We start from the raw sequence: 14,752 nt of genomic DNA on the forward strand, positions 1-14,752 counted from the left end.
ACACGTCACTCCTGAGCAGACCCCCTCTGTCCTCTGGACCTGTCTGACTCGTCCTGGTGTCCCCCTTCTGGTTGGAGATCTCGTCACATGGATGTGTGGTTTGTGTGGGATGCATGTGGTGACTGGGGACGGTTCTACTTCTGTCCTCGGCTGATGTTGACAGCTGTTTCCCTGAGGACATGTGACTGCTGTTGCTCGATAGTTCAGGACTGGAATTTCCTACAGTTTTGTACCTGAGCCTCCAATAACGAACCGGACAACTTAAACACTTCATCTGTTATACTGAACCTTCAGCCTCCTAACACACAGTATGACTGCAGATCAATCCCTGCTGTCTGTTACCACCCAAATTATTTAAAATGGGAAAGTGTATGAATCATTTCATACAAACTTCAATAATTTCTTTTTTCTATTGTTAAAAGTGCTATACAAATAAAATTTAATGAAACTGAACTGAATGTGTATGGAGCGTAATTCTACAAATCATGTTTAAAGAACTTAAAACGGAATTGGAATCTATTTCATTCTGTAGTAATATAATAACATATATAATATATTTCATATTGTCTGGGACACAATGTACCTCCACATTTGTTATAATTGGGGTATAACTGGGAACACCACTTCTAGATGATGTTAAATCTCCCAGGGCAGCTGTTTCTTTGTCCCCCTCTGTTAGTGCATCCTTAGTTTCCTCCTAGAATCCTTCCGAGTGCTACCTCATTCCTTATATGGAAATACTTCCCACTTCCTCTCTGGGTGGACATTTATGCAACTTTCTCTCTTTTTGTTCTTCCTATTACAAGTTTTTTTTCTTAGGACTTAAACCATATGTTATATAACTTTATTGTTACTTGATGTAACAGATCACACAATGCGTTTGGCTAAAATCTTCACGATTTCTAGATTTTATGTCATTGTATTGCTATTATTAGCTATATTTTAAAATTTTTTCTTTTTTTTTTAAACTCTCTGCGTTGTGTTTTCTGAGCAATACTGCACCCTAGTGTTGGAGATATAGATATATGACTATGTATATATTAAAAGAGTGACTACAGTTAATTAAAAACAAAAATATATATATTAATAACACATCAATTAATATTGCATCACTTTATGAGTCAATAAAAAAAAAATGTATATATATATATATATATATATATATATATATATATATATATATATACATATATATATGATAAAATTCACACATTTCCCCGACCTTGGTGTTGCCAGGTGTGGGATGCTCAATCCTCCTCAGCAAAGCCATTACTCTCTTCTGTAAGGCAGAGCGACCTGGGAGAAAGACAATAGATATACATTTATTTATATATATATATATATATATATATATATATATATATAATACGTTGCTGCCCTCATCTGGTAACTTTTGTTCAAAACCCGAACCTGTGGCCATCATGTGGCTGACGGATGCGAACTCCATGAAGGTGTTGTAGTTGGGAAGGATGGTCTGCACGGGCACCTCGTCCACGCCGCAGCGGATATCGGCCTCCTCGCACAGGTGTCTGAAACACGATATGGCCACCAGGACGGCCTCCATGTCTGGGCTCCAAAGGAACATGTAGAGACACACCTCCAGCTTGGCATGGGCCTGCCTGCACATGGGGACGCTGCTGCCTGTCGCTGCACGCTCCTGTGTGCGCCAAAGCAGAAGAGGTTTTCAGGGTTGGAGATTATCAGTGAAATGATTCGGACAAAATCGGAAAAAACTGGACAGTGTGCGGCGACGCGGCTTAGTAAATGATCTAAATTGAGGAATATACTGTACATCCTTTACAAAAACAAACAAAAGAAAAGTTCAGTTCACATGGCAGCGACTCTGTGCATTTAGACTTGTAGACTCGCATTACACTTCTACGTTAAAATTCAAGCTTCAGTTTCAAGTTAATGCCATTATGGCTTTAAAGTTGCAGCGTCTTAAAGATCAGATGAACGTTAAAGATGTAACGAAAAAGAATGTCAGGCGGCTCACTTTGTTCTGGAGGAGAAACTTGTTCCTGCAGATGAGGATCTCTCGGAGCCACTTGAGAATCTCGGTGCTGTTGATCTGCTGGTGGCCGATGAGGTTCGAGCAGATGGAGTAAAGCACCTGGGAGCTAACATCAGAACAAACACATAAGGCTCAGTCTCAGGTTCAGAAGTTCAAGATCAGGAAACAGGATGTGGATTTACACAGGGCTCAGCATAACTATGAGGGGTAAAATGTGCCGATATTGAATGAATTAATATTGGCCAAATTAATCGTTAAATGTAGATTAATTAATTAAATAATTGTGCCAATAAATAAATAAAATTTCAAGTTGACGTAAATATTTTTTAATGGCTTGTTGAGTAGTTTATTTATTAATGTATTCATTACAACACGGCGCACGTCGTAATTTACGACATAAATGTAATTATCCTAGTAAATCTTCTAAGCCGTACCTGATGTCCCAGAAGGTCTCCATAGGGGCGTTGGGATTCCACAGCTCGATGATTTCTGGCTGATGCAGGACCAACAAAGCCTTTACATAAAAGAGTATCAGCTTTAGAACCAGATTTTTGAACCAAACTCAAGCGAATGGCATGCATGTGCTCAGATAAAGCTCGTAACTCAATACTTGTACTACAATACTTGCTCTCGCTCAGATTAACATACAGACAGGTTTGCGTGTCAAATCTATAACCTAAAGAAACTGCACCTTCTAACCGTATCCAGAAATGGCTGGTGTACTGTAGGCCCAGGCTTTAAGTCCACCCAAACAAATAGACAACTGATAGACTACTGAAAACCAAAACAAACTACAGTACAGAGATTATCCCCGAAATCCCTAAGTCACCGACTTCGAGATTTCCGAAGATATGAATAGACCACGGTTTTACTTGTAGAAAGTAGCTCACGTGTATTGTACAAAAAACAGACACTGCAGTGCACCAGATACCAATATTTACAATTATATACAATATTTTCAGTGTATAAGTCAATGTATAAATAACCTTGGATTGCGAGTTTTTCTGCAAGTAAATAAATTTTAACTTGATAAACGAACCAGGGGTCTGATTTATCAAACGTCCGTAAAAGTTCTAAACTAGTGCGTACACCAACAGCCGTAAGCACAAGAAAGTTGGGAGTTATCAAACGTGAGTAGGCACAGCTGCACGAAATGACTAATGACGAATCACACTCCTTCTAAACTGTGTGCGTGTGCATAGTAATTTAAATCTGCATACAGGAACACCCTCAAATTATCTTATTTGGCAAACAACATGATCACAACTGAGCCAATGCTTCTTCTTTTTTTCGCATGCTGTGGGATTGTGGGTAACCATCTCCCGTGCTCAGTCTCAGTGCGTCACTCATATAGTCAACATCCGTGTGGCGTTTACTAAAACAGAGTGCACTGTTTACTACAACATCGTGACTGCGTGTGTGTCCGAGTGTAGTGAGTGTTCTTTAGTAACTGTACTGCAACAGCGGCTACCGTGAAGAAAAATAAAAAAGGCTGTAGAAGTGTGGGAGAACAATCTGTTTAACCACAACGTAACGTGACATTTCCACAAAATCCTCAAAAGGAGGCAAAAGTAAGTGTCATTAGAGAGGTTCACTGTTAAAGATTCGTTCTGGATAAGGTTAGACACCCCTGCTGTATATCGGGATCCTCACTCATAACACTAATGTTAGCTGGCCAGGCGGTTCTGTTGCTAACAAATGGCGAACATAAAAACGTCCATGTCTTTTCTCTCACTTTGTAGCTCAAGTGTAAATTGAAAAATGGTGCAGTTCCAAAATTTCAACTTCCAAATTAAGCTGAACTCATCATAAAAGCAATCTGATTGGACGAGAGGCATTCCAGAAGCAGGAGTGGTGATAATGAACGGCAACAGCACTGGGACGTTTAACCATATGCATCACTCTATGTCCCAGGTGTTCTTCAATCGTTGATTACACGGCATGGGTGAAATAATGCATATGGTATGCGACACATAGCCCGAGTGTGATATTCCATAAATGTCATAAATCAAAAGATTTTTTATTTTAATCTGTTAAATATACATGAGGTTTGCATGTGTACACACACCTCCTTTGTTCTGAAATATAACAACCCACCTCTGATCCTTGCATAATCTCATATGATGACTTTGTAAGGCATAATCTGCTCTTATTAGTTAAGTAATAAGATCATAATATTAAAATATTTGGAGAAGTAAAAGCTATTAAGATGCGATCTAAGAATTAAGAATTAGCTGATCAATTAGAATTGATAGTTAGCAAGACTAACAGGACAAAAATAATCTATAACTAGAGAGTCGCTCAATATGACAATACAGTATAATAACCCACGATGTATCAGACAAACATCCTGTGACATGTTTTTTTGATGAAAAACAACGTCTGCATCGAGAAACCCAGCCATGACCAGGGTGCGTCTCACCTCCATGGCCTCCTGGGAAATCTCGCCCAGGTTGGCGAGGGGCACCAGCTGCATGAGCCCTCTAATGAGCTCGGCTGTGCTGCTCTGGATCTCCTGACCAGGCTTTCCTGGGTTCTGATGCAGACATGGAGAAACACACGAGTAAGACGTACAGTACATGGACAGAAGACGTACGTGGACAGAATTTATGTAGGAGCGAAATATTATCATTTCACCCACGAGTCAGTATACGCATAAAAAGCTCACGTGCAGCAGGAGCTTGGGGTCGCCGTGGATGAGCTTCACCAGAGCCAGCAGTAGATACTTATGACTCCTGGTGTCCAGGTCAGTGGTCTTCTCTTTAAACTTCAGACTGGTCACCTTCTCTTTAAACGACAAACTCTAACAAAAAGAGAAAGATCGAAGTTCAGAGAATAGAATAGCTGATGTTAATTTTTCTGTTGCATGACGTAATTTCTTTGTGATGTGATATGACTGTTTTTTTACATTATGTTACACAGAAATAACATGTTTATTAGACGTATGTCATGCACACACACACACACACACACACTCTCACCGTCATGCGCAGTGGACTGCAGCCCAGCGTCTCAGCAAACATGAGGCGCAGCTCGCCTGAGTAACAGTACACGGCGTCGATCTTTGGCCACCAGTCGAGCGTGGACTGCAGCAGGACACAGGAGACGTAGCGGCTTAGCATTAGCTTGGCATTTCAGACTTTGACTGACTTTAAAGACATATTAGCACCTACTGTAAACATTATCACAGCATGCATTAACACATCTTAGCCTTGTCCCGACATCCTAGCATCTTAGCCTTGTCCCGAAATCCTAGCATCTTAGCCCTGTCCCGACATCCTCGCATCCTTTGCCTTGTCCCGACATCCTAGCATCTTAGCCTTGTCCCGACATCCTAACCTTGTCCCGACATCCTAGCATGTTAGCCTTGACCTGACTTCCTAGCATCTTAGGCTTGTCCCGACATCCTAGCATCTTTGCCTTGTCCCGACATCCTAGCATCTTTGCCTTGTTCAGACATCCTAGCATCTTTGCCTTGTCCCGACATCCTAGCATCTTAGCCTTGTCCCGACATCCTAACCTTGTCCCGACATCCTAGCATGTTAGCCTTGTCCCGACATCCTAGCATCTTTGCCTTGTCCCGACATCCTAGCATCTTTGCCTTGTTCAGACATCCTAGCATCTTTGCCTAGTCCCGACATTTCAGCATATTCGCCTTGTCCCGACATTTCAGCATCTTGGCCTTGTCCCGACATCCTAGCATCTTAGCCTTGTCCCGACATCCTAGCATCTTTGCCTTGTCCCGACATCCTAGCATCTTAGTCTACCATTAGCCGACATCCTAGCATGTTTTACCCATTCTAATATCCCAGAATCTTAGCCATATCCTTGCATCATAACCTCATTCTAGCATCCTATTATCTTTATCTCAGCCTATGAGGCTCATTTCTAACATCCTCTTTCCTAGCATAGTTCCTAACATCTTAGGAATCATCTGTGCCCAGATTTCAGATGAGACAGAGGCTGGCCAGATGTTCAGCTGCACTTACATTAGTGATGATTCTGTGCAGGGAGTTCACCAAGACAAAGTGGAAGGTAGATGGTGAAGATGAAGCCAAGCAGACCTGAGAGAGGACAGGATGGTACACAGGGAGAAAGAGAGAGGAAAAAACATCACGCACATTAAAGCATCCCGTCACGTGAAAAATAATCAAACATTGGAAGTTCTAACTCATTATAATCATCACTACATAGTAGAAACTACAATTGATGATGATGAAGATGATGATCTCACTTTAAACTGCTGGTTATTGTGCGGGTTGATGCGAAAGCAGGAGACGAAGCATTCGATCATCAGGTCCAGGTCTGCGCTCTGACAGCCCGCGCCACGTGAGAACGGCTTAGCGGGGTTGAACAGCAGAGCCTGGGGAGAGAGGGGGGACAACAGTTTGTAGGGGATGATCTTAAGAATTCTTTCCTTGGTAAAAAATCATCACTTTAAAACATCCATTCAAATCAAGAACAGTCTTACGGAGGTATGTGTATCATTCTCTACAAAGTCTACAGTCAGTTAGAGTGATTTAAACTACCGAAACAACACTGATCGCTGAAGGCAGAGAGACTCACAAACAAGCAGCAGCTAAAGGCTAGATTGCGTCATTTAAAATCAGCTGTCACAGTGATGGTGTGTGCGTTTGTATATTTGTATATATGAAAATATGTACAGTACTGTGCAAAAGTCTTGCCCCCCCTTATTTCTTCATATTTTGCTTCCAAAGAGCATAACTTGTGGCATGAACCATTGAGAAACAGGATTCAGATGATGACAGATGATCAGGCAGGCGATTAGTATACTGCTGATGCTGAATGGTTGGAACAGACGAGAGGGGAAATGAGGTCGCTGCTCAGGTTGTTCCTTTACTCACTCCGCAGCCTGTTGCAGTAAAACAGTTGTACCATATTTTTTTTTATTAATCTACATCATAAATAGTTTTCTGTGAGTGCCTAAAGATTATGTAGCAACCTCAGCAGCAACCTCAAATGTATTAATTTCAATAAATATGAAGAAATTAGAGGCTCAATTCTTGTTTTGTTTTTGTGCTTTTGCATTGTACATTCCTGCATGTATAAACATTAGTAGACTCCTCAGGTGCTCAGTGCTGTAAGTATCGATGGCTTTAAGACGCACACCTTCAGATCCACCATGATGGCCTGCACAAGGAGGAAGATGACCGAGTGATCCTCCCAGTTGACGTAGGTGGAGGCTTTACACAGTTTGACGCTGGCGATGGCTGCGCTCTCCGTCAGCTGCTTGCTGCCCCCGTGTCCAGCCAGAGCTTTCCTCAGACTCTCGATAAACAGTTTCTAAAAGCAAACAAAGACAAACAACACACTGCTGTGAGGATTCAAGCAGTAATGCGTGCAATTATATATATATGCAAATATACATGCAAATATATATATAACGTAATATTTAAAAACATTTAAATGGCAGCTTTTTGTTTTTAACTATGGAATGGTGTGTGTGTGTGTGTGTGTGTGTCTGTGTGTGTGTGTGTATACCTTGTTGACCTTGCTCTCCTCCAGCGGCTCACGTGATATCTCTTGTATGATGTTGGGACAGAGGATGAGGAGGATGATTTGCAGCGGCCACACCGCTGCCTTCCTCTTTACGCTATCAGCAAAACTGTCCACCAGGTCAAAGAGCTTCTCTGCACAGTCTGAGCCCAACACACACACACACACACACACAAACACAATACATACACACAATAAATAGACAACAACCATTATCTTTGTTACCGAGAAGATGTTGATGATGTTAATCAGGGCCTCACCAGCCATGTCTGTCTGCGGTCGCTGGTACAGCGTAGTGAGCTCGTCTGGGTAATTCTCCACCCAATTCCAGAATGCCTACACACACACACACACACACACATTACATTTTGGTTTCAGACACATCTTGTGTGCTCTAGACTATTCTTTTGAATGCAAAACACTGTACGCCGATCAGCCACAATATTACAACACAAAACCCAGTACAGTGAAACCTCGGACTGCAAGTAAGGCAGTTTGCGATTTTTTAATAAATTTTTACTTGGAAAACGAACAAGTCTTGGTTTACGAGTACCGAGTATCATATACCACGAATGCGCTTCTTGTTTTGACGCCGAGCGTCACGTGATCACAACTGAGCCAACGTTTTTTCTCTCTCTTGCGCTGCGGAATTGTGGGTAATCGTCTAATTGCTGGGTCTTAGTGCGCGTCTCTCAATGATATAATCAACATTCATGCACGCGTGTACTGTTTACTATACTAACACTGTGACCACATGTGTGCGCGCATACATGTGACCACATATTTTATTTTGTGTCTGTATGCGTGTGTGTACAGCACGCGTGTACTGTTTATTATAACACAGGTGTGTGTGCGCGTGTAAAGCAAAAGAAATTTTTTTTTTTTTTGGGCTGTGGAACGAATAATTTGTGTTCCCATTATTTCTTATGGGAAAATTAAATTTGTTTTACGAGTGTTTTGAAATACGAGCCCACTTCCGGAACGAATTATGCTGGTAATCCAAGGTCCCACTGTATTGTGTACAACTCCACCTTGTAATGACTTATAGGGGGTGTGCGGTGGTGTCTGACAGACAGACAGGCTCTGGCCTTTGATCCTGTCACAGGTTGTTACTGGTGTATAATTGTTCATGAGCGTTAGTGTGTTGATGTTATGGCTGATCGGTAAATCAGGAACCAAGCATGGCTTGAGACATGCACACACCTTCTCTAGACTGGAGATGACACTCAACTGCGCAGGCTTCTTCAAAGTTTTAAATTTAAATACTGTTTCTGAAGAAAAAGAAGAAAAAATAGAAGGTATTTATAATCCTAAAAAATAAATAAATGATTAGGTTTTGACTGATATGAACACATCCGATACAGGGAAATATAATTTTAAGTTTAAAAAAAAGAAAAAAGTAAACATTATTATATATTGCCAAAAATATTCGCCATCACCTGCCATCACATGCATATAAACTTGAGTAACATCCAATTTTTAATCCACAGGGTTTAATATGATGTTGGCCCCGCCCTCTTTCCAGCTATAACAGCTTCAACTCTTCTGTGAAGGCTTTCCACAAGGTTTGGGAGTGTGTTTATGGGAATCTTTGACCATACATCGTACATTTGCGAGTTAAGTTCTTCCAAATTAAACTCCTTCATCCATGTCTTAATGGACTTTGCTTTGTGCACTGGTGCGCTGTCATGTTGGAACTAGTGCGAGTCATTGGGCTCGGCCCCCTAACCTCCAGTAAAATAAACTTTTTAATGCTTCAGTAATACCAGGACATTTTGGACAAGTTCATGCTCCCAACTTTGTGGGAACAGTTTGGGGACGGCCCCTTCCTGTTCCAACATGACTGCACACCAGTGCACAAAGCAACGTCTATAAAGACATGGATGAGCCAGTTCGGGGTGGGAGAACTTGACCTGAATCCTGACCTCAACCTGATAGAACACCTTTGTGAAGAATTAGAGGCGAGACTGCGAGCCACGCCTTCTCATACAACATCAGTGTCTGACCTCACAGACTCACTTCTAGAAGAACGGTCAAAGATTCCCATAAACACACTCCTAAACCTTGTGGAAAGCCTTCTCGGAAGAGTTGAAGCTGTTATAGCTGTAAAAGGCGGCGGGGCCAACATCATATTAAACCTTATGGATTAAGAAATGGATGTTACTCAAGTTCATATGCATGAGAAGGCAGGGAGCAATTACTTTGCTTTACTATTGGCGATACAGTGTATGAGTATATTGCAACAAGATGTCACAATATTTATATATTTTATTCATAATTTCCATTTCAGGCAGCTTCTTGGTGTTGTAGATGTGGTTTCGGACCGCCAGGGTCAAGGGTTCGATTCCCGTCTTGGGTCTGGAGTTTGGATGTTCTCACCAGTGCTCTGGGTTTCCTCCCATAAACCGAAGACATGCAGATTAGACTAATTGGTGTTCCCAAATTGAGTGAGTGTAGAGAGTGTGTGTGTGCGCACCAATAGACTGGCTCACCCTCTCCCCTTATTTATCTACAGTTACCTAAATGAATAGGGCAATAAGTAGTATTTCCTACATATGATGGTGTGGTACTGATTCTGGAGAAACACCAGACCTTGCAGGAGTCTTTTGAGTTTGGAGCAGTCCACGTTAATGTAGCGGATGAGCTCAATATCTTGGACGTCCACCGTGTCTTCTGAACACACCGTCAGCTCCTGTAACCTGCACGGATGGAGAACCTCGTTAAATCATTACATGGATATTTAGACACCGAGTGTGTGTGTGTGTGTGTGTGTGTGTGTGTGTGTGTGTGTTTTACCGGGTGGAGATGCGGCTGAAGACAGCGTTGAAGTTGTTGCAACTGAGCGAGAACAGAACCCCGGAGGCGGAGCTGCGCAGCTCGGCGGCGTACTGGTTCCCCTCTCTGTAGGTGTGGATGAAGTGACATATCTCTGGCAGGAGCTGCTTCACCAGCATCGTCTCGTCGAGACGCATAGAGTCCTTCGGTTGCTGGATAGAACACGGATATTAGAGGGAGAGAGTCCAAAAGAACAAGACAATCACAGAAAAAAAATGAGAAACAGAAGAATCGAGAAAGGACGGAACATTGAGAGACAGTGCAATAAGATAAAGTGAGGAAAAAACAGGTAGTGTGAGAAAAATTAAAGAATCAATGAGAGAGAGAGAGACAGCAAAGTAAATCTAAGGGCCTGTTCACACGGAGACGCGTTTCGCTGTATACGTATACATTTTTTATCGTATTGGCGTTTCGTCCACACTGATCCGGCGTTTTAGGAGACTGAAACCGCTATTTTTCGAAACCGGGTTCCAAAATGGATAAGTGGATAATGGACAACACAATCTTGGTTCGTATACAGCGCGAAGGTTATGCGCATGCTCAAAGTCTTCTTCTTCGTGTATAGTGTATCTCTATGACAGAATTACAGCGCCACATACTGGTCTGGCATATATACTGCACCGTTTTCAGTAGTTTCGTGTGTACGCAGATATTTCTTGAGACGACGCCGTGTTCGGATAGGAAACGCACCGGCTTCGTGTGGACGGAGTCTAAGACAGAGAGTAAGAGAGTGTGAAAGAGAGATATGTAAGAATCAAGGAGAGAGTGAGAGAGAGAGAGAGAGAGAGAGAGACAAACAGAGGCATAGAGTCCTTCAGTTGCTCGAGAGAAAGCAGACATCAGAGGGAGTGTACAAAAAATAAGAGAAAAAAAGAAAAGGAGAAACTGAGAAGGACAGAACATTAAGAGACAGAGCAAGAAGATAAAAAAAACAGAAGAATCAGAAAGTGTGAGAGAAATGGAAGAATCAGAGAGCAAAAGATAGAGAGAGAGACAGACAGACAGACAGACAAACAGATAGAAGTCCAAGAATCAAAGAGGAGTGAGAGGATAATGACAAACAAAACGAGAGTGAGACACACAGAGAACAAAGACTCAGGCAGAGAAAAACAGACAGGCAGAAAAGAGAGAGAAGAGAAAGAGAGAGAAGAGAAAGAGAGAGAGAGAGAGATAGAGAGAGAGATCACCCTCTGCACCCATTTCAAAATAGATTATAGAATAAATCCGGCACTGGACCCGAGAGGAAATCCTTAGGGATGGTGACTCGCTAAACCTTCAGGAAAGTGCTGTTTGCTTCAGGCAACAAGACAGACGTGAAGACATAAAGATATAAAGACGTAAAGACATGAAGATATAAAGACGTAAAGATATGAAGAAATAAAGACATGAGGAAATGGAGACGGCGAGTGGAATGTAGCAGGAATGCAGAGGGGTCGAAGCAGCATGAAAACTACAGCGAGACGAGGAAGCACCTGCAAATCTCATCTACAGCAGCTGGCAGATGCAGCGTGTCTCAGGAGGTTAAGGAGGCCTTGGGATGAGGACGGGGGGGAGAGAGAGAGAGAGAGAGAGAGAGAGAGAGAGAGAGTGGAGTCCGCTCACCCCTGCGAGGCACTTCTCCAGAGTGCCCAAGATGATGAGCTGAGACAGATAGAGGTTCTTCTCTGCAGCTTCGCCAAAAATCCTCTGCGAGAGAGACATGGGAGTTCAGTTGCACTCGGTTTGCACTGCCTTGTGTGTGTGTGTGTGTGTGTGTGTGTGTTTAGTGTAGGAAATCTGTTTCAAACACAACATTCTCACTCACAAAAAAATAAAACATCTTTCTAGATACGCATCATCACTCTTTTGTGTGTTCATGTATCGCCACACTGACTCAAAAATCGATCTCTCTATTATTTATCTATTTACGGTTTAATTGAAATGTAAACTGTTGCAGTTCCTACATGATCCTCAAGATGGTGCTCTAAACTTAAAAAAAACTTTTTTTAAAAGTAATAACTTGTAACAATTTTTTTTAAAGGAATATTGAATCGGGATTTTTTTTTAATCATGATACTGACAAAAACAAATCGCAGTACAAATTGAATCAGCATCTAGGTATCGTGATAATATCGTATCTGATGCGTTTCTTGTATTTGCTGATCCTCCAACAAGTGTTCAACTGTTTCTTCACATCATACAATTTTTTTCTCATGTTTGCTCATGTTTCTTTAATATTCCTGAAGTGTGTACTGCCCCTGACATTAGACTACGACACAGTAAACCCACTCATTAGGTTCTGGTGGAGTGTTTTTCCTTGGTTTGATTGTTCACTCACCATATTGTTCACGTTCTTCAGGATGTTGGTGAGGCCGCTGATGACCAGCGAGAACTTGTACTTGGAGATGTTGATCAGACATTCTCTGTTGTGCTCCGAGCTGACTTTGGTATGCGTGCTCTGTTGCCCGGCTTTGACAGGAAGCTAGAAAAATAATAACGTTATATGAGGGTGAGTCAAAAATAATCTGCACTCCGGTTATATTAAAACTTCTGTCAGTCTTATCAGCACTTTCTGTTCAAGGCTCCTGTATGCCCAGGCCATCTGTAACTGCGTTGTGAGCAAATATGGATGAATGACCCGTACGTGGAGCCGTTATTTATCGAAAACTAAACACAGTATGGAGAAAGTGTTTGGAAAGCTACAAACACAATTTGGAGCGATACTCTAAAGGTTTCTTTTTAAGGAGGATCGTTATTGGTGGTGAGACACGAATTCATCACTACGAGTCTGAGAGTATGGAACGAAAACAAAGTTTAAAAGTCGACCATCAGCTGGAAAATTCATCAACGCTTACAGCTTCCTGGCATTCTCAATGGCCAGAAGTATTGGAACATCATCAGTAAAAAGGTTCAACAATCAACAGTGCTCGTTACAGTGAGACGCTTTGAAGAGCTGAAGACTAAACTTCGGATTAAACACAGCGGATCAATATCTGCGGGTGGCGTGTTAAAGCATCCTCACTATAGACCTGATCTCACTCCATCGTTTGGTGTATTGAGAAGCAAGGAGATTATGTTGAAAAATGATGCATTTGTCTTGTCTAGAGGTTTATTGAAATAAATTCTAAGTGTAGAAACGCAGAGTGTGGAATCTGCGCGGTGATCTCACTGACCCTGAAGTCGGGGGGAGAGGGGACGAGGGCCACGTGTTGGACTAGTTACCAAACAGCAAGGAGAGGAAATGGAAATTAGTATCTCGGGACCAGACTGGTTAAGTCCGGAACACACACACACACACACACACACACAGAACATGCTGACTTCTATATTCTTGCCAGGCCGACAAACACAAGGCCACTTTATTTTGGTTCAGGAGTTCCTTTAGGGTCCAGACCAGCCCAAGCCAAAAACTGCCAGGATTGTAAAGAGACAGAAGTGCGTAACTTTTCACCTAGAAACACGAGGAAACACACACACACACACACTCACACAGCCTGACATCTATCAAATTATAACAGAAGTGATTATCTCATGTCCAGTGCAAAGCACGAAGTACAAAACAGACACGTTTCATCAGACGGATGTTATTATCTGAGGCGATCAGTTAACAGAGATCACGATTTGCTCTGGATAGTCACGACAATTTTCTCTCGAACCGGCTACAATTTGTCGTAGCAGGACTTTAATTCTTGACTAATGGTGAGTTAAAATGGCAATAGTTCAGAGAGGTTATAAAGTAAATAGTAGCAAACTGTGAACGGACGCAGAGACCACGCCCCCTTCCCCTTACGAACTAACACAGACCACGCCTCCTTCCACTATGATTGACACAAAGACCACGCCTCCTTTTCTTTCACGAACAGCACGCCTCCATCTCCTGAGAATTGACAGAGACCACGCCTCTTTCCATGAAGAACTTAAACACTGAGACCACACCTCCTTCCCCACAGACCACACCTTCTTCCCCTGTGTACTGACACAGAAACCACGCCTCTTTCCCTAGAAAACTGACACAGAAACCACGCCTCTTTCCCTTGAGAACTCATATTGAAACCACGCCTCTTTCCCTTAAGTACTAACACAAAGACCACACCTCTTTCTATTAAGAACTTAAACAGAGACCACACCTCCTTTCCCCTAAGAATTGACACAGAGACCACACCTCCTTCCCCACAGGCCACACCTCCTACCCCTGTGTAATGACAGAGACCACACCTCCTACCCCAGTGTAATGACAGAGCCACGCCTCCTTCCCCAAAGACCACACCTCGTTCCCTTGAGAACTGACAGAGACGCCTCTTTCCCCTGTGCACTGTCAAGGAAACCACGCCTCCTTCCCTGGTAAAATTATTTCGAGACCACGCCTCTTTCCCTTAAGAAAGACAGAGACCACACATCCTTGCCCTG

At 42.4% G+C, this 14,752-nt stretch overlaps 1 protein-coding gene across 2 annotated transcripts in view; it reads right to left on the bottom strand.

The window, feature by feature from the left end:
• nf1b (neurofibromin 1b) overlaps positions 1-14,752 on the bottom strand; it is an 83,737-nt gene that overhangs the window by 65,543 nt on the left and 3,442 nt on the right. For both annotated transcript variants that reach the window (XR_008365857.1, XM_053515512.1), the window contains exons 2-18: positions 12,684-12,827; positions 11,969-12,052; positions 10,328-10,518; positions 10,124-10,230; positions 8,735-8,802; positions 7,792-7,867; positions 7,517-7,674; positions 7,145-7,318; positions 6,249-6,377; positions 6,004-6,078; positions 4,996-5,100; positions 4,683-4,817; positions 4,437-4,550; positions 2,449-2,528; positions 1,997-2,120; positions 1,411-1,657; positions 1,223-1,296 (exon numbers count right to left, since the gene is read on the bottom strand). Coding sequence is in view for 1 of the 2 variants with exons in the window: in XM_053515512.1 (XP_053371487.1) it covers positions 1,223-1,296; positions 1,411-1,657; positions 1,997-2,120; positions 2,449-2,528; positions 4,437-4,550; positions 4,683-4,817; positions 4,996-5,100; positions 6,004-6,078; positions 6,249-6,377; positions 7,145-7,318; positions 7,517-7,674; positions 7,792-7,867; positions 8,735-8,802; positions 10,124-10,230; positions 10,328-10,518; positions 11,969-12,052; positions 12,684-12,827 (2,085 nt within the window). In the remaining variant the exon portion in view is untranslated. The remainder of the gene's footprint in view (positions 1-1,222; positions 1,297-1,410; positions 1,658-1,996; positions 2,121-2,448; positions 2,529-4,436; positions 4,551-4,682; positions 4,818-4,995; positions 5,101-6,003; positions 6,079-6,248; positions 6,378-7,144; positions 7,319-7,516; positions 7,675-7,791; positions 7,868-8,734; positions 8,803-10,123; positions 10,231-10,327; positions 10,519-11,968; positions 12,053-12,683; positions 12,828-14,752) is intronic.

Source organism: Clarias gariepinus, chromosome 17 (assembly GCF_024256425.1).
Source record: "Clarias gariepinus isolate MV-2021 ecotype Netherlands chromosome 17, CGAR_prim_01v2, whole genome shotgun sequence".
NCBI lineage: Eukaryota > Metazoa > Chordata > Actinopteri > Siluriformes > Clariidae > Clarias > Clarias gariepinus.